The following is a 24,290-nucleotide window of genomic DNA, read 5'->3' on the forward strand; positions in this document are numbered from 1 at the left end:
CTGGGTTACGTTACAATGGAGTCTGGTCACATTTTGATGACCATGATAACATCCTGTTTGGAATCGTGTTATAATGTATGGTTCTCAATGGTACATATAGCATTAATGCAAATCAATGACCATTTACTTCCCCATTTACAAGCTTTGATATTTATTTAGATAGGAAATGGTTTCCAGTAAATGTATTATTATAATCATTTTTTTTTTATCTTGTAAAATTTCCCAATACAATCATTGTGAACACTATGGTTGGCAATACCATATAACCAGTCACTGTATTCACAGGGAAAGATTGGTCCTGTTCCCCAGTGATTATAATTCTAGAAAACACACATCTCCAGTTAATTCCAGGTCAGGCAGATGTACTTATATGATGTGTGTGTGTGTGTGTGTGTGTGTGTGCATGCACACAAAGTGACTCATACTTGATCACTGTGCCTTTTGTGCCCCCTGAAGTGGTGAGCATGACCCTAGTGGTAAGGCTGACTCTCAGGTCATCCTGGTCCAGGCCCAGGAGCTCAGCGCAGTACTGCAGAGTCTGATTCGACTGGTTCTTCAAAACACAGCCACCTGCCAGCCCACACAGAAGAGAACATCAATACAACATATTGTATTCCTTACACAGTATATAATCAGATATATACCACAATATCTCAAATCTGATAATCTGTTATAGTTACTATAGATGTGGCATTGATGCGAGGAATTGTACACAGACACTTATTGTAATTTGAGGATAATAATACACTGAGTAAAAAAACAACAGCTTGTTGTTTAAGGTAAATATATAATGATTGATGTGTTGACTTTTTTTAGGAGACATTTATTTAACATTTATGAAAGACACAGTTGTTAGTTTTGTAACAGTCAAAATTTCCCGGCTGAGGAAAACCCTTAGGGCAGTGGAGATTACGCCTTCACTGTAAAAAGACAGACAGAAAAAACGAGAGAAAGAGAGAGAGAGAGAGAGAGAGAGAGGAAGATGATGTGTGTTGATCACAGCTATTACATGAGTGAGAACAGGAAATGACTTGTCTCTAGACCGTTCCACATCTTTAATTACAACTCTTAGCTGTTAATATGCACAATGCGTCATGCATTTTTAAATTAAATCATTTTCGGTGGTATAAGAGGAATAACGCACTCTAGTCCATGTTGGTAAACAAATATCATGCACTCTGGGGTGTAAGGGGAATAGCAGTATTCTGCTTGGACATCATGCTATCATTTCTCTCTAGCATACATTATTTTTATATAACAGGATTGCCTGTTATGTGTTATTCCTCATAGATCAGATTTTTGTGTGGTTTTATATACAAATTATGACTGTGTGTGTACAGAAAACAGCTTTTAAATTATGTTTACTATAACATTTACAATAGTATTACTCAGACTTGAGAGTTAAATATAGGATGAGAGCCTTTCTATTTATCAAACAAGATTGTGTCTGAGAGCATACACTCAAAAAAAAAAAAAAAAAAGACTGATGCAATTATATTACATAATATTAAATAACAGTTTTTTATCTCTCCTCTGAGAAGCATGTGAAAAACAAGACAACACAAGGCTCAAGACAAAGGCCATGCATTCATTTACCCTTTTCTAAATCAGCTTGGTAAAAGAAATAATGGCTTTTAAAAGATGAAACAAATAGCTTATGCTGTCTGGCAACAACTGAAAAAACCTACACACTAATGAGCCCTGTTGAGGTGAAGTGTTAGATGAGTGGGTGAAGGTGTGTATGTGTGCATGTGTCTAACAACAGATGATTAGCTGAATGGGGAAAACAACAGTGTTACGGTCAATAAAATGGGTGCCAGTTTAACAGCATTTACATATCCCTATTTGTTGGGATATATATATATATACACACACACGTGTACATTTATATTAATATATATATTAAGGTGTTGGACTACTGATCATAAGGTTGTGAGTTTGAATCCCAGGTCCACCAAGCTGTCACTGCTGGGTCCCTGAGCAAGGCCCTTAATGCTCAATTGTATAAAAATGAGAAATGTAAGTCACTCTGGATAAGGGTGTCTGCCAAATGCCGTGAATATAATAAAGAAACCTTCTATATCCAGAAAGGCATGAAAATCTACCAGAGGTGCTCCCAGTTTCTTCAAAGTCTATGTTGCCAAGATGTAGGACTCCTGCCACCACTCTGAAGAGATTGAGCTTCTCTGTGTCGTCAAGACCGATCTTCTTCATGGCCATGCACATCCTATTAAAATCCCCCACGTCGTCCAGCTGAGGGTCTTTCAGAGCTCCTAATTTCATTTGCTACCGAAACATATCACAAAAAAGCCACTATTAAAAGAGTTAATTGTGTTCCAGTGTTCTTTTGGCTTTATCAATTCAGAATAAAGCTAATAATTGTAAAGAGAATACTAAAACACACAAGATCACAGCATGAACACACTCTATTCTCTCTAGATGCAAAGACAAGCCTGTTAACAAATAGTGAACCAGTGTCAAATCTGCAGTTCAGTAAAGCAGCAATCCATTCTACTTCAGCATAACCCTGAGCTGCACTGAAACCAACCATCAGGAATCTACATAGTTTGGTGTTATCCTTGGTCTAACACACGAGAATGAATTCACGGTAAGTATTTCAGGTTCCAATTCAAGTGTGATAAAGCACACAACCTTGCAGTATAGCGGCCCTTGAAGAATGTAGAAGCGTGCAAGAGATAATACATTTCATAGAACCTGACCCATGTATGTAAATTTATAAGCATGCAGTTTCTTCACAGCAAACTCAACCTCAAACTCAAGAAACAGCAGTGTACTCAGCACTAGCCCTAGGGGGAAAAAAGATCACCTTTTTGTCCTGGTTTTGAATGAGAACAAAGAGAGGGTAATGTTCAGTTATAATCACAATGTAAGAATATATAATAGATAATAAATTATATATTAATGACAGCTTACCAAGCCATTTACATTCATAACACTTATTGTATGGGGTCATATGTGGTATGTATTTACATGCTGAGCTTTCATAAAATGGATGATAGTACCTGGATCATTTTGAAAGTCTAGTAGTGGCAAGTCAAGGCAACACGTTTGAGCAATGAAATGCCTTCAAGATTATCTACGTTTCTAAGATTCAGCTATTTCATGTGCAAACAAATATATCCAGTGAATAATTACAAAGAAATATATTCTAGGTGGCACAAAAAGCATTTGGATCGGGCTAAATGTATTTGGATGAGTTTCTCATAATCCACACAGCTTGAGAGGTAAGATGAATTTTACTATAGGCTCCTGATAACAATAATGTAAAGTGCTTCGTAGTAAAATTTCCTTCAGGGAGGTTCATCTACAGGCACAATACCAGTGCTGGGATTTAACAAGTAATTAAGCGCAGAACTAATTTTAAGCAGAAAGAATTAATTGAAAAAAATCATTTGGATGCACCAAAGAGTGCCTATACTATAATTTTACTCTACGGTATACATGTAAAAAATAATAAGAGTGCTTATTACATACTCAGCCCACAATAGTGATTTGAGAATTTTTTAGAAAACAATCACAATATTCATGACACATTCTTTATCAGAGTTCATGCATAGAAAAACAGGAACGAAATTAACATTAAGGCAGTGTAGGCATGTGACATACCTCAGTACTCTTCCGGTTCTGCATGATCTGTTTATCTGAGTCTTTGCTTGCAAAGTATCTTGTGCAGCCACGATTCAAATACTGAATAAAAACAATGACTTTAATGGTAAGATTTGAAAACTTTGTACCACATGCCTGTAATGTTGTAATGATGAGTTTAATATTAGGTGTGATGTTGATGATGAGACCCTCTGTGCATTTTAGAGTAATCTCTCGAACCGATGTGCTGCAACTAAACACTTAAGCAAATATGCCATCTAGTGGCGTCACTGACACTTGAGCTGTCAGTGAGAGTTGGATGTAAAACCAACAATAAAACGTTAAAAATAAACACATTAATTTAATAATAATAATAATAATAATAATAAAATCTAAACCTGATTTTCATGAAACAAATCTACAGTAAGATAGATAAATAAATAATAAACACTGTACTGTGGCCCATTCTGTAAAGTAGATAATAATAATTATTATTATAATCTTGGCTAAATGAGGCATATAAACATGTCCAGCTGTAACTTTCTCTTAGAGTTTTCAGTTCAGCTTTGAATTAAATTGTGTTTTGTCTGGTAAATTGAGAAAGTTGTTTTGTGTGTGTCTGAGAGCGAAAGCGAGAACAAGAGATAGACAGACCGAGAGAAAGAGACACTTACCCGGAAATTGTCTGGGGAGTTTAAGTGCAAAATATTCTTGATGTCTTCAGAGGCACCGGCACAGAGCCGGTAGAATATGTGATAATTACGCTCATCTGAACTCTGCATGCAGATGCGGGACTTCTCTAACAGATAGTGTGAGACAAATCCACCCACGACTGCATTCTGCATTAAAATAAAATAAAGATACACATTAAAGTTCCAGACTGCAGATTTAAGTTATCCAATCAGTTAATAATCAGTCATTAAGCATATGCATAAAATCATACAGATACAGGTCAAGAACTTCAGTTAATGTTCACATCAAACACTAGAATGAAAATAAATCTTGGACTGTCATATAGTTATTGGTGCCAGATGGGCTGAGAGGCCTTTCAGAGACTTTCACACACAACATCCTATGAGCTGAGGGTCTGCTGGCTGAAAAACCTTGTTGTTTAAACTGAAAAACACCAGCTGTCCATTTTGGGTGAGTCTATGCCCACTGTAGCCTCAGATCCGTGTTCTTGGCTGACAGGAGTCGTTTATCTTCTCCTTGTGCATGCTGAGATACTTTTCTGCCCACCACGTTTGTGAAGAGTGACTATATGTTTTACTATATCCTACCTGACACATCCAACCAATCCAGCTATTTTCCTCTGACCCTCTCTTATCAGCAAGGCGTTTACACCCTCAGAAATATCACTTCATCAAGGTTTTTGATGCTTTTCACCATTCTGTCCAAAATCTAGAGACTGCTGTGTGTGAAAATCCCAGCAGTTTCTGAAATACTCAAACCAGAACCAACATCCACGGGCAAAGTAGCAGAGATCACACTTCATTCTGATGTTTGAAGTGAACATTAACTGAATCTCTTGACCTGTATCTGCATGACTTTAGGCACTGTGTCCATTTTACATGACTGGCTCTTTAGAAACCTGAATGAAAGTGCAGATGTAAAGGTGTTCCTAATAAAATGGTCAGTGAGGGTATACATTATAAGGTAAAATGTGAACCATCACAGAATAATGTTACCACAAAGTTAAGAGTACACAAAGTACACAAAGTCTAGTAGAATGCCTTCCCAGAAGTCTGTAAGAGCAAATTGGGGACTAAATCTGATATAAGATGTCCAATATGGGTGTGACGGTCAGGTGTCAACAAACCTATGGCCCTTTTATATGTAGCACATCAAAATGTGTTTAGTTTGAAACAGTTCTAAACTCAATGATCTTCAAACAATGCAAAAAGCAAGTAAATCTGACTATAAACAAGCAATGATTTGCATTCATACAGTGTATTGTTATTAAAAGTGTGTAAACTCATGGTTCAGAACATACATCAAAGCAGAAATGTTATTATTAAATGTTATACCTTTTCATTGAAATGAATTTCCACAAATTTTCCAAAACGGCTGCTGTTGTTGTTCCGGACGGTCTTCGCATTTCCGAATGCTTCAAGCAGTGGGTTTGCTGCAACACATTATACAAGCATCACAGATATCCGTACATAAGACAGAAGCTTAAAACATACTTAATCTGACTCACCTTCAACAATCCTCTCATCAATATCTTGACCAGTACCATATGACGTGGTTAAATATCTGGAGAAGAGAGAAAATCATTCACCACACAGTGAACTAAAAACCTCCCAAGGTTACTTTAAGCAGCAGTGTGACCTTCTGTGTCATCAGTATTGACCTTATTGGGTTTCAATGTTTTGTTTTGTTTTTTTCTGCTCATGCCATTACATTAAATATGAGCTCATTTACCAGACCTGAGAACAAACTTGGTGTTTTCAGTTTTTCCAGCACCAGATTCACCAGACACAATGATGGACTGGCTCATCTTCAGCACCTTCATGTCTCGATATGCTTTATCAGCTGGAATGAAAAGATACAAGGGAAAGGGAAAGAGAGAGAGAGATTAAAAACAGAAAGTTAAAAAAGTGAATTCTCGATTTTTTTTTTATGTCTATTATGTCAAGTATTCACCAATAGCATAAACGTGAGGTGGGAGAGTTCCCAAAGAGCGGCCCCGATAGCTCTTGATGGTCTCGGGGGCGTAGAGTTTAGGAATGTCATAGTAAGGGTTTACAGCAATCAGGATGTTAGCCACAAATGTCTGGAAGAAACAAAACAAAGTGAAGAGCAGTATAAAGGTGCAAGGGAAGGGATACTGTATACACTGTAGGGCTAAAGAAGAAAGCCTACAGGCTAGCTGACATTTTCTGTACAACAGTCTGGAATTTAGAGAACAATCAAGTGGCCACTGCAAAGGCTTCCCTTAGCAGCCCATTAGCGGAGTCTTCACAAACAGGCTCCTCTCCACCTGCTGCCGTTCAGGGCTGTCAGGTTAGCCTTGCCACGCTGCTTAGTGCTACCTCACTGGATCTAATTAAGTGCAACAGGCAACCTGATACCGTCTGGGCAGGATTAGCTAGGTCATCTGAGATGGGCAGCCACAGCAGGGCAGAGCCTTTACACTAAACATGACACACACAGCACTGACAGCAGGTCTGTGGGCTATGAGGAGGCCATTCTTATGCGGAAAAGCAGGAGCACAAGCCCAGCTTCAACAAGACTTGTGTCTGTTCCTCACACATGGCCACTTTAAACAAACATTTTACTGCCTAAAGACTAAAAACCTGTAATTTTATTTTATTACAGCAACTAAATTCTCAATAACACAGAAATAGCATTTGCATGTAATTGAATCAAAAATGCTAATGCACAATGTATACCAAAATGCCAAAGTCTCTATACATTACTGGAGATTTAGTGGAAATAAGAGGCAAGAGTTACCAGAGAAGGCAAGTGAAAGTAATCTGACTTACATAGATCAGGTCTTTACTATAACGAACCCGTACATTGTTCAGAAGGGTGGCTTCATTTAAGTACATAAGAGAGCCTTAAAATAAAGCAAAATATGATGAAACATACAATCATATTAATGCAATAATCATGGCATATATCGTAATTCACTTCAATAGCCTGAATGTCACAACTTACAGTTGTCCTCTACATGTTTGTTGACATCATCCTCTGCTGGGAAGACTTGACTAATGGGAGCCAGGAAAGTCTGGAAATTCAGACATCATCAACAGCTTTTATTACCCTGCCCGCCTCCAGTAAAATACTAATGGTTTGGTAATTTCCCAGATTTTTTTGGAATACTTGAAATTAACTGAACAAGCACACAGAAAAGGACTGCTTCTCAGAAAAACTGCTATAAATATAGGGCATTTTCAGATATACATGTTAATTAATGGTTAGAACAATACTTCTTAAACTTATGTAACAGTGGTTTTATAAAATGACACCAGTGGGCTCCTGAGTGGCACAAAAAAAAAACAATTGCAGGGAGATGAGGCCCTGCTCTATGGATGTTACTCTCCATACTACCCTTGTATCAGACAGAAGCTAGCTAACTGCGGGCACTGGTGAGCTCACATATACGCAAGTTAGCATTAGCCCTCACCATCCCTGGCTGTTTGCGGTAACAGCTAGCTAGTGGTGGGATATAGTTTTGATAAGAAATGAGAGAGGATGGATGGATGGATGGATGGATCTACTTAATGGATATCTGCTTAATAAACAGCACCATAATAATAAGGTTCTGAAAGAGAATCTTTAAGGTATAGCACAGGGGACTTCTCAGACAGACAATGTGCATGCATCACAAGAGTACATTATATATGGAAGTCAACAGAAACATGCTGACCATTCCTTTTCTTTAAAAAAAAAATCAATAAATGTATGCGCTCAACCCAACCCATCTCAGTCCCATCACATAGATCTGAAAAAAGAAAAAGATTATGAGACTGCTTGAGGATACTACAATAGCAATGATACATGAGGGATGGAAAAAAAATCGAACTCTCTCATAGAACTGAGGCAAGGCTTAAAAAGTGTAATCAGTTTCATGCCTGTTAGTACAGTATATGTGCTAAAGTCAGCCTGTATTGCTGCAGCACAGCAGTACAGGCTGAGTCTCTAAGGGGGTGGCTAAAACCCAGGTGGCTTACTCTTCTAATGAACTCAACCTGAGCGCAACATGAGCTGCACACCTGCTACAGGTAGGAGTCATTACTTATTAACTACCACTGCAAGTGACACCCTTACACAGCACAAGGCTGAACCAGTCTGCTCATTTGACTTGTTCCTTTATTCTGGATACTTCCTTAATAAAAACAAAAAATATTATACATTTATAGATGTTTCACGAATGATGCTGTTGTGAAAAATGCCCTCTATGGCACGTCTGGTATTTTTGCCTGTAGCATAGATAAGCAAGTAAAAGATTTAATATAACACAAAACTATTCAATGACTCCTAACAACACAATTTTATTTATATTTGCAGTACTTTGTGCACTACATGTCCATGATGAGTGAGTTAACAATCAATTAACCATGCTATATCTTTTTGTTTGCAGACTCACCTTGCCCCTCTGATTGAGTGGTTCAATACTTAGTGTGTCAGCACCGATGTCTACTATAATCCCCAGCTGGAACCCATCAGTTGGATGGGGTGCCCACACAGGCTTCCCATCATCCATTGCTTTCCACAGCTAGACACCAGCTCTACAGAGCATAGAAAGGGAGGGGGGGGAGTCAATTATTTTTATGTAGAAGTGAAATTAACAGCAAATTTGGATTACATAAACAAAGGCTACACACAGTACCTTTTTCCAGTAATAATAAAGATGCACATCACCAGGTAGTATAAAATAAAATAATGAAAGCACCATAAACAAAATTGCCAAATATTGTGGAACTGCAAGAAAATGGACATATTCTACAAGCACTACAATTAATTTCTACCAGAAAGAGCACTTAACCAGCTCCAGAGACCAAAATAATACATTCCACTGTGAATGATATCTACCAGGAAATTTGTTGGTGAGGTGCCCACATCGCAGAGGTCAGTTATGCTCTAGAGGCCAGGTTGATCAATGCTCTCGTTTAAGTCCATAGCAAATGTTACCCTGATCCACATTCAGCGCTCCATGCTGGAGGCTTTTACCACATCCTCAAAGATTCCCATGGCTCAGTTCTCAATTTGTTAGGCATCACTTCACTCAGCATGTTAAATGACCTCATTGTCTGCTCTGCATAAACGGCATCTGTGCTAATGGACTGAACCCTACACGGGCCCAGGAGAACAAAAGGTTTGGAGCAGTACATCTTCAGAAAGCCTCTGTTCTTCCCTATATGCCCCAGCAAAATGAACTGATTCTGAGCAGACGGACAGATAGACAAGACGCCTGAAAGAACAATGGAAACTTTAGATTTTAAATACAGTAAATAGTTTTTGATTCATCATTAGTTATATGAGCTTAGGTAACATAATAATCTGTATGTAAATGCCGGCTTTAATACACTGTTACAGGAAATAATCAAATACTGCCGACATTTTATCTCTGACCTTATAAACAATCAATGGATTCCCAAAATAAATCCAAAACAACAACAAACATCTCTTTCTTAACCTGCACATACAACTGTGTAGTTACATATGTGGCATAGCATCAAGATAATGTTTTGTATCTTTAGTGTAGCTTTAAAAATAATCTACAATACATCACTCGACTTTAAGGACCAGTTCTAACCATATATTTCAAGGGACACCACTCACACCTTCCCAGGTAAAGAAACATAATAAAGGTATAAACCATGTACCCTTAATGGCACCACCCAAAGAACAACCAAAAAAAAAGTACAGCTTGTTACCTTAAATTTCATTATTTTTATTCCATTAGCAAATTAGATCACTTTATCTTTATCTATATATGCAGAAAATGTTACTATATAACACAGTGGCCCTAAATACAGGCCCAAATGACAGTTTAACTCATAATCCTGCACTTTAGTACATGCACTATATCAGATGTGACACTAACTTGACAATTATTCTGTTGTTTGGTTTTAACAGAAGGAAGTGGGTAACAGTCGGCTGGTTTATTTGAATATGCTTGGAGACAAGACGGGTTCAAAGTTCATCAAGCATGAGGCATCGTGTTAAAGAAAAGGAACCAGGTTCAACCTAAAGACGCTTTAAGTTACATCCAGCTATTTGACAACTGAAAAAGTCTTTCTACAACATAAGAACATTTGCAATACTACCTCTAGGGAAACAGTAAAATTTCATTCAAATTATTCTACTGTATCATTTGACTGTGCATGTGCCTGGGGAAAGCAAATGTCGAGGACTGGACAAAGCATGGATCAGTCCAACATATTTGCATATATATTTTATTTACGTTTTTGCGTATTTGCCTTGCTATTTTGCCTTTGTAGAAGGATATATGCTCATACAATAAATAAAAGTGGCATGTTTTATGGCTGTATTCCTCGTAACTGGAGACAAGGATTGGAAAGAAAGATACAGCGTTTATTGAATATACAAACATCTAAAGAGTCCCTGCCCGTACACAGTAGTGCATTGGGACTGGGATCCTGTAAGACTCAGCAGAAAACCTAAACTAAAGAAAAGTTATATTCCTTGACATATTTGTGTACTGGATGTTGGATTTTTGTCTGTGTACTTTCTTATGTTCACCCATTGTCTCTGTGGCTTTCTCTGGTTTTCTCCAACTGTCCAAACTACTTACTCTACTTACTCTGTAAGTAGAGTAGCTATTCCAAATAGACTCTAGGTGAAAGTGTGTGTGTGTGTGTGTGTGTGTGTGTCTGTGTGTGTGTACATGGTGCCCTGCAACAGACTGATGTCCCTTCCAGGATGTATGAGATAAGCTCTGGATTTACTGCAACCCTGACCAGGATACAGCAGTTATAAAAATGAATGCAAGAATGAGTGAGTGAGTGAGTGAGTGAGTGAGTGAGAAAGTGAGTGAGAAAGTGAGTGAGTAAAATGGTTTATTGTGTTAATGGTCATTGTGTTTTAAATTACTAATTTGTTTACACTATGGAAACAGAACCAAATCAGTTTGTTATGGAGGTGGGTATTGAACAAAATTAACTTCAGAAGCAACTGGTCAAGAGTGCCTATGAAAGTGGGTGTCTTTGGTCAGAATTTTTGCAGGAGTGGGCTGGAGATGGAAACAGCATGTTTCTAAACCATACTTTTAAAAAGAAGCCAAATGGCCTCACAGACTGAACCTTATTATGCAAAGCCTCAAGTATCTCAAGTCTCAGTGGACTGAACAGGCAGCAATCTTCAAACTACTCTTAATGATGTCCATAAAGGATTTGTGAATTGTAAAGCAGTTTTAACATCACGAAACCATGCAGTATGGATTGCAGGGTTTTTTGTTTCCGTAACCAAATTGTTAAAAACAACACCACTTAAAGAACGCACTACGTTTCTACATTTATAAGTCTATGTATAAGCATCAGTCCTGTTTAAGCTGACTAGCTGTCTATCGTAGCCACAGTTTTTCCATTTCCAGAGAACAAACCGAGGTAAAAGAAGACCCATATTGTCAGACACAAAACATCACAGTGACGCTCTCCGATATTACACAATCATTATAAGAAGCTCCAATCCATGTTTGACAGCTCTGCATGGACAGTGGGCATTAAACAGCTAACTTCTGCTTCAGCAAATAAACCCGTCAGCAAGCATGGTTACTGAGACGAGATGATGATGATGGGTTTGAATATTCCCTGGTGGATACACAATACAGCGGTTGCCATTGGAGACAGCGTGGGGTCAAAGGGCGAGAAAAAAAAAGTTTCCTGTCCACGCACATATGAAGCATCCTCCCCTCCTCCCCCCCCTCCCTAACTTCCTGCTCCATGCGCAGGCACGGGATATGGAAAACACATTGTGACAACCCAACAGGATGCACAGCTTTCAAGTCATTCCTACTTCTTTCTATAATCAGGCAGTGAAATATATGAGAAAATATATTTAGATACGCTGCATTTTTTTTCCACAATATACATCCTATCATTGAAGATGATATTATAAAATTATAAACAAAAAAAAAGCAACTCTCACAGATAATCCAATGCAATAACAGCAGTCTATTAATAGTAGCAATACAATCACACACAAGCTGACATTAGTGTATGTACCAAACAGCTTTACATACTTTTCCATAAATCCATCATAGCGCACATGATTCTTCGTCACTTTACTCCAATAATCATAATCTGTCGCGTTCTTTACATTATTTAGGGCACGCGCTCATCTGAAGAGCTACAACAACGGGTTACAATAACAACAACTCCTCTGACAGATCCGCGAGAGTGTATCAAAAGTTATCCCTAACTGTTTAGTTACTTATAACTATTATACACACAGCTTTCTTTTTCCATTAACTTCACATTTCGGCAAAGTAGCGGCCAAATAATCATATTAGCATGTTAGCTCCTTTCGCAGAGCAAGTATAATGAAATATTCGCCCAGCTTCAGCAGCGGTATTAGCTAGCCAGTTCTCGTTACACACACAGCTCAAGGGCACAGAGAACAGACGAGTAAGAGCATTATAAAACGACGTACTCACAATACAGCTTTGGGATGCGCTTTTTTGCGGTAAAAGGTGTTAAGTCCTGCTGTCAGATCTCTCTGACTTTTCTTTTCTCTTCTCTCTCTCTGGTTACGGATTTAACTCCTGAGTAGAGAACCCTCGGTGACGTCAGCGGGAAGCGCGTGGACCCGGCCGCAGCACGACACCGGTCAGCTTTAAACCATCTAAAGCGCAGTGCAATCAGGAAGTAAGTTGGAAAATACTGTAAATAATAGCAGTAAACCTCACTCCGTGGACTAGGACTATACTCAAATATGGAATTCTGGCGTGAGCTCTCCCATCAGTTTTCAGTAAGGCTGCAGTGTTAAGGCGCGACTTCAGCGCGTGCAGGGTGAAGCGTTCGGCATCATCAGTTCAGCCGAAGGTGTGCCACAAATGCAAATGGGAGAGTCATGAATTTTTAAGCTGGCTGAAATGTAACACTTTTAGACGTATTCCTGAAGTAGAAATCCAATACTCTATTGAATAGCAACTCTGTAAATCTAATTAGGACACCTGATACGTGCCTCCATTTGCAACTGCCTCAGGTTACTAAGCAGTGGATGGCTGTAAAAAGGCGTCCTTTACGTGTTTACACTGGACCTTGTTTTTCCATGCTCCATGCGTCTCCCATTGGAGCTCAAAACAAAACAGATGTGTCTGACCGGTGTTATAGCAATTAAATATACACCAAGTTATTAGGTCATTACGCAACTGGAAGTACCAGCATCTTTGTTATATGTATTTCCGTTTGACCCTCCATGGTCTTGTGCAAATTTAACACGACTCTAAAACTCATGCCACTTTCTCATCAGTTTTTCAGCTCCACCCTGATTTTTTTTTTTACAATGAAGCGTGAATGAATGTTGAGGATAATCATAACAAGGAAGGGGAACTGGTCAGGGATAAAAGGTTTTCCACACAAGCATGCAAAACCTACAGAATAACCTATGAACTACCTACAACAGGACTATAATGGCATTGATATTTATAATTTATCACCTTACAACTGATGTATAATGCTCTAAGAGGATACAAATTAAGGACATTATTAACTCATCATGTAATGTAACTGCATACAGACTGAGGTTACAATGCAAGAATATAATAATGAACATTCATCTGTTGCTAAAGATACAAAAACCTGGAATAGTGAATCCTGGTTAATGCATTAGGGTCAAGTTACCACTTATTCCATAATGTTTGTCTACTTACAGAGCAGATAAATAGTTTTAAAGAGGCTAGGAATACTAATAATAATTGATTTAAAAGCAACTACTCTTAACTTTAATATGTTTTTTTTAATGTACAAGAAAGAGCACCATGCGTGATTCAAATGAACCAAGGTAGAAGGATAATGTGAAACAAAAGACTGAATTAAATACTTTATTTTGCTATATACTGTTTTCACAATCTTACAAACTAAATTGTTCTTTGTCTAAATACATTAAACAATATTTTATCTTTCTAGACATTTGAGAGCTGAGCTGTCTGAATTGGGGTTACTTCTGCAATATCGAAGAGAATCTTTAGGTGGCACTCATTCTCCTAGGTCAGCTTTCTGTTGCCGGTGGAGTCTAAGAATAAGCCTTTTGATTCTTTCCCGCTTTTTCTTTACAAGCGTCTGTGGAAACCAGTCCCTCAGATCCATGGCAGGATAGAAAGTCCTTGGTGGGTTCTAGAAATAATATATTTAAAAAATAAAAACAGAGTTTCAAGTGAAGTCATATGACCTACAACACTGTTATTCTTTCAAGACATTTTGCTGAGTCTACATGTCACACCTTCAATAATCTCACCACTAAATGAACAAAGATACAACCATATGTTGCATACTCACGGTGATGAAGCTTTCCACATACTGCAAAACATAAACCCCACAGTCAGTATGATTATCCTGCTGTGGGACCTGCACACTCCATCCATTCATGGCTTGTTTCCCAAAACTCCACAATGAGCCCTTTCTCACTCTCCACTCCATCTCCAAATACCTTTTAATTTATGACACAATCACACAGGCATACATCATACCATTACACATGCAGTTAATTTGGACGATATTTACGCACTCCCAATTCACATTATTAGGAACACATGTACAACTGCACATTCATGCAGTTAATAGATGGATTGATCAATAGATAGATAATTTATTCATCCCAATGGGAAATCTACAACATAATTAACATCCAGCAGTATCCATAAACATAGATAATAAGGTAATAAATAAAAAAGAACATAAATAAATAACAAAAACATAGTTGTAAATTTCCCATTGGAATGAATAAAGTATCTATCTATCTATCTATCTATCTATCTATCTATCTATCTATCTATCTATCTATCTATCAATAATATGGCAGCAGTACATTCATGCTGATCTGAATGTTTTCAAACATCAGAATAAAAATAAATTGTGATCTCTGTGACTTTGATCATTCCATGTTTGTTGGTGTTTGAAGCTCTTGACCTGTACCTGCATGATTTTTTTGCACTGTGCTGCTGACTAGATGACCGTAGGTGTTCCAAATAAAGTGGACAGTAAGAGTACATGCACATGACGCTACAGGTGTGCTATGATACTGGGATACAGTGTGACCCTAAAAAAATATTTTGGAAGGTGTAGGTGCAAGAGGATATCAAGTCAAATGTGAAGCTCAATAGACAAAGAAATGCCATGTTGCATCATGTGAAAATATACTGGATGAGGCAGAATGTTTGCTTGGGAACATTTAGTATGTTCATTCAACTTATGGTTAGGGTCAACTTCTTTTGCAAGGATGCAGGAGCTGGATTTACTTACTCTTGTAGTACTTTCACCACTGTTGGTTTGCCACCAGAGTTGAGTGAGTCCATAATGAGAATGCAGGGCCTAGATATACATTATAAAAAATAAAAAAAACACACACACACAAAATAAGGTGAATAGTATGCCAAAAATAAAGTCTGAGAAGAGAGAATATTGCTTTGTAACTGAAAGATAGACAGACAAGAGACCAGAGTGTCATACTCACCGTTTAAAAGCTGGATCACTTATTTTGCATTCACATCTGCTGGTCCCAGTATACTACAAAAAAAAAAAAAAAAAAGTTATTAAAAATGTACTAATAGAACTAGAAACTAATATCAGTTCATACATCTATAGAACCAAGATGACCAAATTGTTTTAATTACCTCATTATCTAGTTCATCGTCCGAAACAAAGTTGAATCCCTCGTCCATTTCACCTATAACGAACACCATGCAATGACTGGAGGAGTTTAATGTTTCATACATAAACAAACATTTATTTTTGACTTTATGACTTATATTATCAGTTTGAAAGCAACTGTACCAACTCTGATGCAATTAGTTTTTTAATCAATTTGCTGTCATTGTGATGTGCCTTCCACCCTATTTTTTATTATTTATATATCTGAGTTAATGAATGGATATTTGGGTAACATGCTGTGAGATGGGGAAAATGAACCATAATGAAGTATCATTGTCCATCGCATTAAACGTGTGTGTGCAGTGTCACTTCTGGCTGTTCAGATGCTCTGGACATTTCTAACAGGGATTAAATAACCAGCACGGAGTTTATTGATACCTTCACATGCACTCCACTTTAAAACCTGCTCCGATGTTTGGTGTCTGTAGAAAAGTGACATTGGGTTTGAGCTGGGAGAAAACACTATGGGGTCCTCCTCCTTCTTGCTCTCATAAGGATCCATATTGGAGCAGTGTGAAGCTTGGCCCGGGAAGCAGATAACAGCCAGGTACCAGTGAGCGCTGAAATCAAATCAGAATTAGTTCATATTTAATAAATGACTGACACCAATATTAAAGTTAAAGGGAAAAATCAGAACTCACAACTGGTTAATCGGGACAAAAATGAAGTCCTTCTTGAAAAGATCCAAATGCCTGGTCCAGGTTTTCACCCGATTATGCCTCCTCTCTTGAATGCTGTGGGGAAGTTGACCGGCATAATAAATGCAAATACATAAGCATCAAATAATTGTAAAATTGTAGGGATTTTTAAGATACTTACGATAAACCTGTACTGTCCATATCCTCCTTCAGGTCAGTTTGAGTGAGACTCTTGTAGAAGAATGAACTGAACACGTGATACTTGTTGGCATCCTCCTTCTGTAACTTCTCACAGACCAAATATCTGAGAGACAAAAAATATACAGTAAAAGAAATGTTATCTTCTGTATATAAAAAAGGGAACCACACACACAGAGTTAACACTTACTTTAGATAGAAATCCATTATCACATCATTTAGGTATTCACCCATGTTGAGACAGTTGAGGTCTTCTTCAGTAATGGAAAAGCCACCCTTAGCTGGGGGAGGTGGGTATATGACCAGTCTGGAAAACAAGAAATCTTCAGATCTTCTACCAGAAAGCACATCAAAGTAATAGTACCAACTGAAACCACTCACATTTTGGTTAACTGAATGTGTGAGGATGGACGCTCTATCAGGTCATCTTCTTCTTCGCTGTCTGAGACATTCAGGGTTATGTCACTCTGAATGTCGGGAAAGAAGGGACCCGAGTACAACTCCTATCCCCAACACAAAGCAAAGAGAGAGACTGTATATTATCCTCCTGTTATCAAAAATTACACTTGGTCAGCTCCTGCTCACAAAACTAAAGAAATCACTTCTTTAAATAGCAAGTTCACATTTCTATGACAGCTCACCTTCTGCAAATCTTTATGTGCCATTAGTCGGTCACTGGCTTCCTCACATGTGAGCGTGACACAGAAGTGACTTAATTTCTTACGTCTACCAATTTCGGTAAATATTTCTTCTAGCGTGGCCTCCTCCAGAACGGTTGGCACACTCTCAAAGATAATGCTGAGGTATTTTTCTTCTTGATCTGTCAGAGGGAAAGAAGCGTTTTCTGAAATGGTCATAATTACACCGATTTTGGCTGAAGCTGCTATTTTTGCTTTAAAGAAATGCTTCGTCGTTGTTAAGGTAAATCACCTGCTATTGCATTTGGGAAAAAGCTCAGAAAATCTGTGTAGTCAAAATTCACTAAATTGAGCTGAGTGCATTTTTCTTTTCTGTCTAAAAAAACAAATGTATCATTTCACAATAAGTTTATCATCAGAGACAACAAAAATATAACATTAACAAACTATATTGTCAGATCAAGTTAGGGAGCAGAAATGCAGCAGAAACTGAAATGTGGAGGAAAAAAAAAAAACAAAACATTTGGCCACTAACTCTCACTCAGACACCCATCCCATGTCGTTATATCTGTAGACGTAGCAATCTGCTCTCTCAGTTGCCAATATGCTGCATCGGTCATTTGCAGAAACAGAGCCGGCAGTCTATGTCCCCTGCACCATTCGCAGCTGGTGAGCGCTAATGCCTCAATTCGTACTTTAGAAGGGGGAAAAAAAAGGACACAGGTGGCTTCAAGGCAAAAATAACCTTGGTTAATTTTAAACACGAGGCTACCCAAGTAACAGATTTACAAGCATATCAAATTTGATAACGTCATTTTACATCATCAAATATAAGATAATGCAGTTGCTTTTAACCTTAATTGAAGGGCAGAACTGATGAGGAGGAAATGTATTCATTAGCAAATGATGCTTAACTGCCTGAGTAGGTAAACCAGTACCATTACACCGGTCATAATGCAGCACTTACCTCCTTTCATAATCTCAAAATAATCCACTGAAAACTGCAACAGAAACATAGACTAGTTAGTAGTTGGTCTTTTTTTTCCGCACCAAAATACACTATCATATCATGGGAACACTAGATGTGAGGCAAAATACACCCTAGCTAATATACCAGTCCATTACAGAGCAACACACACACATTAACACATAGAGGAAATTTAGTTTAGCCATTCCAGCTGCAAGTCTTTTGTTTTGTTTTGTATTTAGGAGGTGAGAGGAAGCCAAAGGAACCTCACTGATTGTGCACAGAAACTCCAGGATGGTGCTGTGAGAATTTAGTTAAGCCTTAAATCTGAACAGGCCAAAGACTCACTGTGGCAGACCCTCTGAAAATCATGTTTAGTTTTCCGAGTTTAAGACTTCTGACACTGAGAGTAAGCTTGCTACACCTTGACATATGTGATGCAAGTAACCGTGTGGCAGAGGCTGGTGCCCTTGCCATACGTTTGTTTGGAAAAAGGTATCCATACTGCAAAAAAACACACAAACACACACACGTTCATCACAATACAGGTAACATGACATAAGAATGCAAATGAAATTACCAAAATGATAAACAATAATGACTGTTGCTTGGACTTAAAGCAACAAATAACGCATCCTAAAACCATTTTGCATCTTTTGTAGTACCTGATTCCTCATACGATACTTCCGTGGAACTCTGAGCAGATGCTTTGCATCCAGATATGATGTCAGTTCTTCAGAGTTGGAACTCTTAGGTTTAACAGCTGGGTCTATTTTATAAAAGGTTAGTGTTATTCAGATATTTGACACATCCATAGGCTACACTGCCATCCTCACCTACATTACAATCTGTTGATAAGCTAATCAAGACACAGCACAAACACAGTCACGTTTTCCTAACAGTACACTAAAGAACAAGACTTGCAAATCATTCGTCACCCATAACCATTGACAGAAAATAATGTGAACTTCACTATTGTAGCGATATCTCCAGCACATCAGTGGTCTTGCATGTGCTTTATTTTGCAATACAAATAGAAAAGAATGCTTACAAGATCAACAATGTGTGCATATACACTGATCAGGCATAACATTATGACCACCAACAGGTGCCGTGAATAACATTGATCATCTCCATCATGGCATCTGTTAGTGGGTGGGATATATTAGGCAGCAAGTGAACATTTTGTCCTCAAAGTTGATGTGTTATTAGCAGGAAAAATGGGCAAGCATAAGGATTTGAGCGAGTTTAACCAAGGGCCAAATTGTGATGGCTAGACGACTGGATCAGAGCATCTCCAAAACTGCAGCTCTTCTGGGGTGTTCCCGGTCTGCAGTGGTCAGTGTCTATCAAAAAAGTGGTCCAAGGAAGAAACAGTGGTGAAGTGGCGACAGGGTCATGGGCGGCCAAGACACACTGATGCACGTGGGGAGAGAAGGCTGGCCCGTGTGATCCAATCCAACAGGTACTGTTGCTCAAATTGCTGAAGAAGTTGATGCTGGTTCTGATAGAAAGGGGTCAGAATACACAGTGCTTCACAGTTTATTGCGTATGGGGCTGCATAGCCACAAACCAGTCAGGGTACCCATGCTGACCCCTGTGCACCACCGAAAACCCCAACAATGGGCATGTCAGCATCAGAACTGGACCAAGAAGCAATAGAAGATAGCTTGGCCTGATGAATCATGTTTTCTTTTACATCACGTGGATGGCTGGGTGCACGTGCGTCGCTTGCCGGGGAAACACATGGCACCAGGATGCACTATGGGAAGAAGATAAGCCTGTGGAGGCTGTGTCATGCTTTGGGTAATGTTCTGCTGGGAAACCTTAGGTCCTGCCATCCATGTGGATGTTACTTTGACACGTACCACCTACCCAAGCATTGTTGCAGACCATGTACACCCTTTGATGGAAACTGTATTCCCTGATGGCTGTGGACTCTTTCAGCAGGATAATGCGCCGTGTCACAAAGCAAAAATGGTTCAGGAATGGTTTGACGAGCACAACAACGAGTTTGAGGTGTTGACTCGGCCTTCAGATTCCCCAGATCTCAATCCAATCGAGCATCTGTGGGAATTGCTTGACAAACAAGTCCGATCCACTAAGGCCCCACCTCGCAACTTAGAGGACTTAAGGGATCTGCTGCTAACATCTTGGTGACAGATACCACACACACACCTTCAGGGATCTAGTGGAGTCCATGCCTCGATGGATCAGGGGTATTTTGGCAGCGAAAGGGGGACCAACACAATATTAGGCTGGCGGCCATAATGTTATGCCTGATCATAAGGAACGTAAAAGACAACTTACCAACTTTATTCAAGAGTAGTAATTCGTTTGTCTTTGCATTTCCCATCTCATTGCTGCTCATTCTGCAAGGGATAAACCAATGAGAGACTGTTTCTGTTTCATTTGAAGCAGTTTGTTACACATTAGAAAACACAGCACACAGCCAACCTTTTTGCCTTTTCACTCCTACCAGACGGAAGAGCATGCTGGAAGTGACGCCTTTTTAGGACAACAGCTTGTGATGGAGATGTGCACTGGTTAATGGAGGAGGGAAATCTCTTACTTTCCTCCAGATTTTGTGGCATGCTTGCTGAGGACTCACTGAAGGACAAAAACACAAACATTTTAACCACACCATGTCTCTCTTCTCTCCTCCACTTCACTTCATGCTGAGATGGAACTTTGAGGTGGAAAGAAAGGGGAAAAAAGATATCTAGCTTACAGAATGTGAGTAAAGTGATGTGAGGGTTTATTGTCCTAATAAAATGTAATTACATTTCTTATATTTTAATGAAAAGTAAAGTGGTTTATAAATCCGAAACCCATTAAAGCGCTTCATGAGTTTCAATTTCTAATCCATATCTGAGCTAGTGTATTTCAACTAGCAGTAACTTTGAAAACAAAAAAAATCACTTTTTTTGTTAGGACAAACCTTTTTAGTCACTGTCCGAGACATCAATTTGGTAAAAAATCTACAAAATCTTACAACGCTACTTTACCACAGAAAAACAAAACCGACCGTTTGCCAGGCTAACTAGTAAGAATGACTAGTAATCTGTTTGTTGCGCATGCGCACACAATCAGCGCGTTGAGTTTGTTGCGCATGCGCTAAACGCAATCACTTTAAATTTTAGTCAGTCAGTTTCATTAAGTACTAACGCCTACTGACGTTGTTCGATTCAATAAACTAAAGGAGTCGACTCTATGATGGCTCTGGCTCTGATTTTGAGTACTGATCATCAGAACAGATTACTAGTCATTTGTTAATTGTTAAAGTCGTATAATATCCCAGTAAAATATTTATTATTGTTTGCTTATCGCTTCTTTAACTGGTCACTTGAGTTAAATGGCTTTAACCCAACTATATGGTCTGTTGATATAAGGTTCATGGATAATAATAATAATAAAAAAAAAGATCTATCACTTACACATTTCATTGATTTGTTTAATTTTTGGGAGGGTTTTTGGATTCTGTTCGAAAATGAATCTTTGCGAACTCACCTTTTCTCCATTAATGATTGCAGATACCACTTTACGCCTGTAGAGGGCAATCATGAGTCATTTTCCAGTCAGTGTGGCGTATTGTTAAAGGGTATTGAACTGAGCAGTATACAGTGGCTGATTTTGTGTTTGTTTTTAATATAAATGTGGGGCAATACTTAATATTTTAACCGTGTTTTTGCCCTAATAATGCCAAAATGCCTTATACAAATCCCTGTTCAGACACAAAGATACAATTGATGTGTCCCAATTCACCTACTTATACTATATACCAAGTGTACTCTTTTTGTAAAGAAAATGTGCATTACATCTGAGTGTGTATCAAACATTCCTTATTCCTTATTTAAGTTATACTATGTCATTTAATTTACTGTTCCTTTCGTTTTATATTTCCACCTCTCTAAAATACACTATGTTGCCAAAAGTTTTGGGATACCCCTCCAAATCATTGAATTCAGGTGTTCCAATCACGTCCATGGCCACAGGTATATAAAGTCAATCACCTAGGCATGCAGACTGCTTCTACAAACATTTTTGAAAGAATGGGTCACTCTCAGGAGCTCAGTGAATTCAAGCATGGTACTGTGATAGGTTACAACCTGTCTAGTCCATTCGTGAAATTTCCTCACTAGCAACTGGAAACAGCAGTAACTCTGGCACGAAGTGGTAGGCCATGTAAAATCACAGAGCGGGGTCAGAGCATGCTGAGGCACACAGTGCACAGAAGTCCCCAACTTTCTGCAGAGTAAATATCTACAGAGCACCAAACTTCGTGTAGCCTTCAGATTAGCTCAAGAACAGTGAGTAGAGAGCTTCATGGAATGGGTCTTCATGGCCGAGCAGCTGCATCCTGGCCCTACTATACATCACCAAGTGCAATGCGAATGCAGTGGTGTAAAGCACACGGCCACTGGACTGTAGAGCAGTAGAGACGTGTTCTCTCGAGTGACGACTCATGCTTCTCTGTCTGCCAATCTGATGGACTGAGTCTGAGTTTGGCAGTTGCCAGGAAAACGGTACTTGCCTGACTTCATTTGCCAAGTGTAAAGTTGGGGTGGAGGGGGATTATGGTGTGCGGTAATTTTTCAGGTATTTGGCTTGGCCTCTTAGTTCCAGTGAAAGCAACTATTACTGCTTCAGCATACCAAGATATTTTGGACAATTTTATGCTCTTAACTTTGTGGGAATAGTTTGGGGATGACCCCTTCCTGTTCCAACATGACTGCACACCCTTCTACAAAGCAAGGTCCATAAAGACACAGATGAGTGAGTTTGGTGTGGAGGAACTTGCCTGGCCTGCACAGTCCTGACCTCAACCTGATAGAACTCCTTTGGGATGAATTAGAGCGGAGACTGCGAGCCAGACCTTCTCGTCCAACATCAGTGACTGACCTCAAAAATGTGCTGCTAGAGGAATGGTCAAAAATTCCCATAAACACACTCCTAAACCTTGTGGAAAGCCTTCCCAAAAGAGAGCTATTAGAGAGCTGTTATAGCTGCAAAGGGTGTTAAACCCTGCTAAACCCTACAGATTAAGAATGGGATGCCATCAAAGTTCATATGCATGTAAAGGCAGACATCCCAAAACGTTTGGCAATATAAGTGTACGTCCTATTTAACTATCTGACAAACCTCTTCCTCCCTCCTGCTAGGAGTTGTGGGCAATATTAGCTAAAAGTGTCACTTTGCTACTAAAATCTACTCAAAATAGTAAGACCATCCGGGTACTTTTTGGAAACTCATTTTAACATATTGAAATGATATTGTAGCATTGTAGCAAAATCATAGACACGTCTTCTTTTTTTTTAACATCAATGAAAAGCTTGTGAGGAAACACTTCAAATAACTCAAACTGGGAGTAGATACACAGAAAAGTATCTAAATGTAACCCTGTACAACTGTGGTGAGCACAAAAGCATCTCAGGATACACAATACATTGAGGGTGGAGGGACAGCAACAGCAGCAGGTTCAACGTCTTCAGCCAAGAACAGAAAGCCGAGGCTGTGATGGACACATGCTAACCAAAACTGCACAGCTGAACACTGGAAATAAGTGGCCTGGCCTGATCAATCTGACAATTGCATGAATGCATAGGTATACATGTATTCCAGAAAAAAAAGTACTGTCACTGTATAACGTTATGTACAGTCCATGGTGTTAACCAGCCATCAAAGCTAGTTGCATCAAAGCATATGGACTGTGGTTTATGTCCTATAGATGCCATATGTCTTATTTATTAAATGAGTCAGTCTAGACAAATCATATATTGTTATGTATATCAGACGGCATTGTCTGTGCATGCAAGGAATTCATTCTAATTCTAATTCATTAACAGTACTTAAAACCCAGACCTTTTAGTTATGTAACTGTGTAACAACAGGCTTGGAGACG

General features: G+C 38.8%; 2 protein-coding genes across 3 annotated transcripts in view; both read right to left on the reverse strand.

Moving 5' to 3' along the window:
• myo6b (myosin VIb) overlaps nucleotides 1-13,125 on the reverse strand; it is a 33,895-nt gene extending 20,770 nt beyond the window's left edge. The window contains exons 1-12 of one of the 2 annotated variants that reach the window (XM_058399120.1): nucleotides 12,730-13,125; nucleotides 8,702-8,843; nucleotides 7,270-7,339; nucleotides 7,095-7,168; nucleotides 6,253-6,382; nucleotides 6,036-6,141; nucleotides 5,807-5,862; nucleotides 5,634-5,731; nucleotides 4,281-4,445; nucleotides 3,628-3,708; nucleotides 2,106-2,286; nucleotides 426-570 (exon numbers count right to left, since the gene is read on the reverse strand). In XM_058399120.1, the coding sequence (XP_058255103.1) occupies nucleotides 426-570; nucleotides 2,106-2,286; nucleotides 3,628-3,708; nucleotides 4,281-4,445; nucleotides 5,634-5,731; nucleotides 5,807-5,862; nucleotides 6,036-6,141; nucleotides 6,253-6,382; nucleotides 7,095-7,168; nucleotides 7,270-7,339; nucleotides 8,702-8,818 (1,223 nt within the window). In that variant the 5' untranslated portion in view covers nucleotides 8,819-8,843; nucleotides 12,730-13,125. The remainder of the gene's footprint in view (nucleotides 1-425; nucleotides 571-2,105; nucleotides 2,287-3,627; nucleotides 3,709-4,280; nucleotides 4,446-5,633; nucleotides 5,732-5,806; nucleotides 5,863-6,035; nucleotides 6,142-6,252; nucleotides 6,383-7,094; nucleotides 7,169-7,269; nucleotides 7,340-8,701; nucleotides 8,844-12,729) is intronic. The other variant, XM_058399119.1, reaches the window with a different exon arrangement.
• A 1,010-nt stretch (nucleotides 13,126-14,135) lies between these two features.
• senp6b (SUMO specific peptidase 6b) lies at nucleotides 14,136-24,173 on the reverse strand. The gene is made up of 17 exons (XM_058399124.1): nucleotides 21,330-24,173; nucleotides 20,699-20,998; nucleotides 19,054-19,157; nucleotides 18,737-18,892; nucleotides 18,389-18,422; nucleotides 17,957-18,115; nucleotides 17,425-17,603; nucleotides 17,165-17,286; nucleotides 16,974-17,090; nucleotides 16,767-16,889; nucleotides 16,589-16,681; nucleotides 16,326-16,507; nucleotides 15,911-15,963; nucleotides 15,751-15,803; nucleotides 15,540-15,608; nucleotides 14,577-14,727; nucleotides 14,136-14,414 (listed from the first exon to the last, which is right to left on the reverse strand). The coding sequence occupies exons 2-17, from the start codon at nucleotides 20,757-20,759 to the stop codon at nucleotides 14,277-14,279; spliced, it is 1,794 nt and encodes a 597-aa protein (XP_058255107.1). The 5' UTR covers nucleotides 20,760-20,998; nucleotides 21,330-24,173; the 3' UTR covers nucleotides 14,136-14,276.
• Nucleotides 24,174-24,290: the final 117 nt, after the last annotated feature.

Source organism: Hemibagrus wyckioides, linkage group LG09, assembly GCF_019097595.1.
Source record: "Hemibagrus wyckioides isolate EC202008001 linkage group LG09, SWU_Hwy_1.0, whole genome shotgun sequence".
Lineage (NCBI taxonomy): Eukaryota > Metazoa > Chordata > Actinopteri > Siluriformes > Bagridae > Hemibagrus > Hemibagrus wyckioides.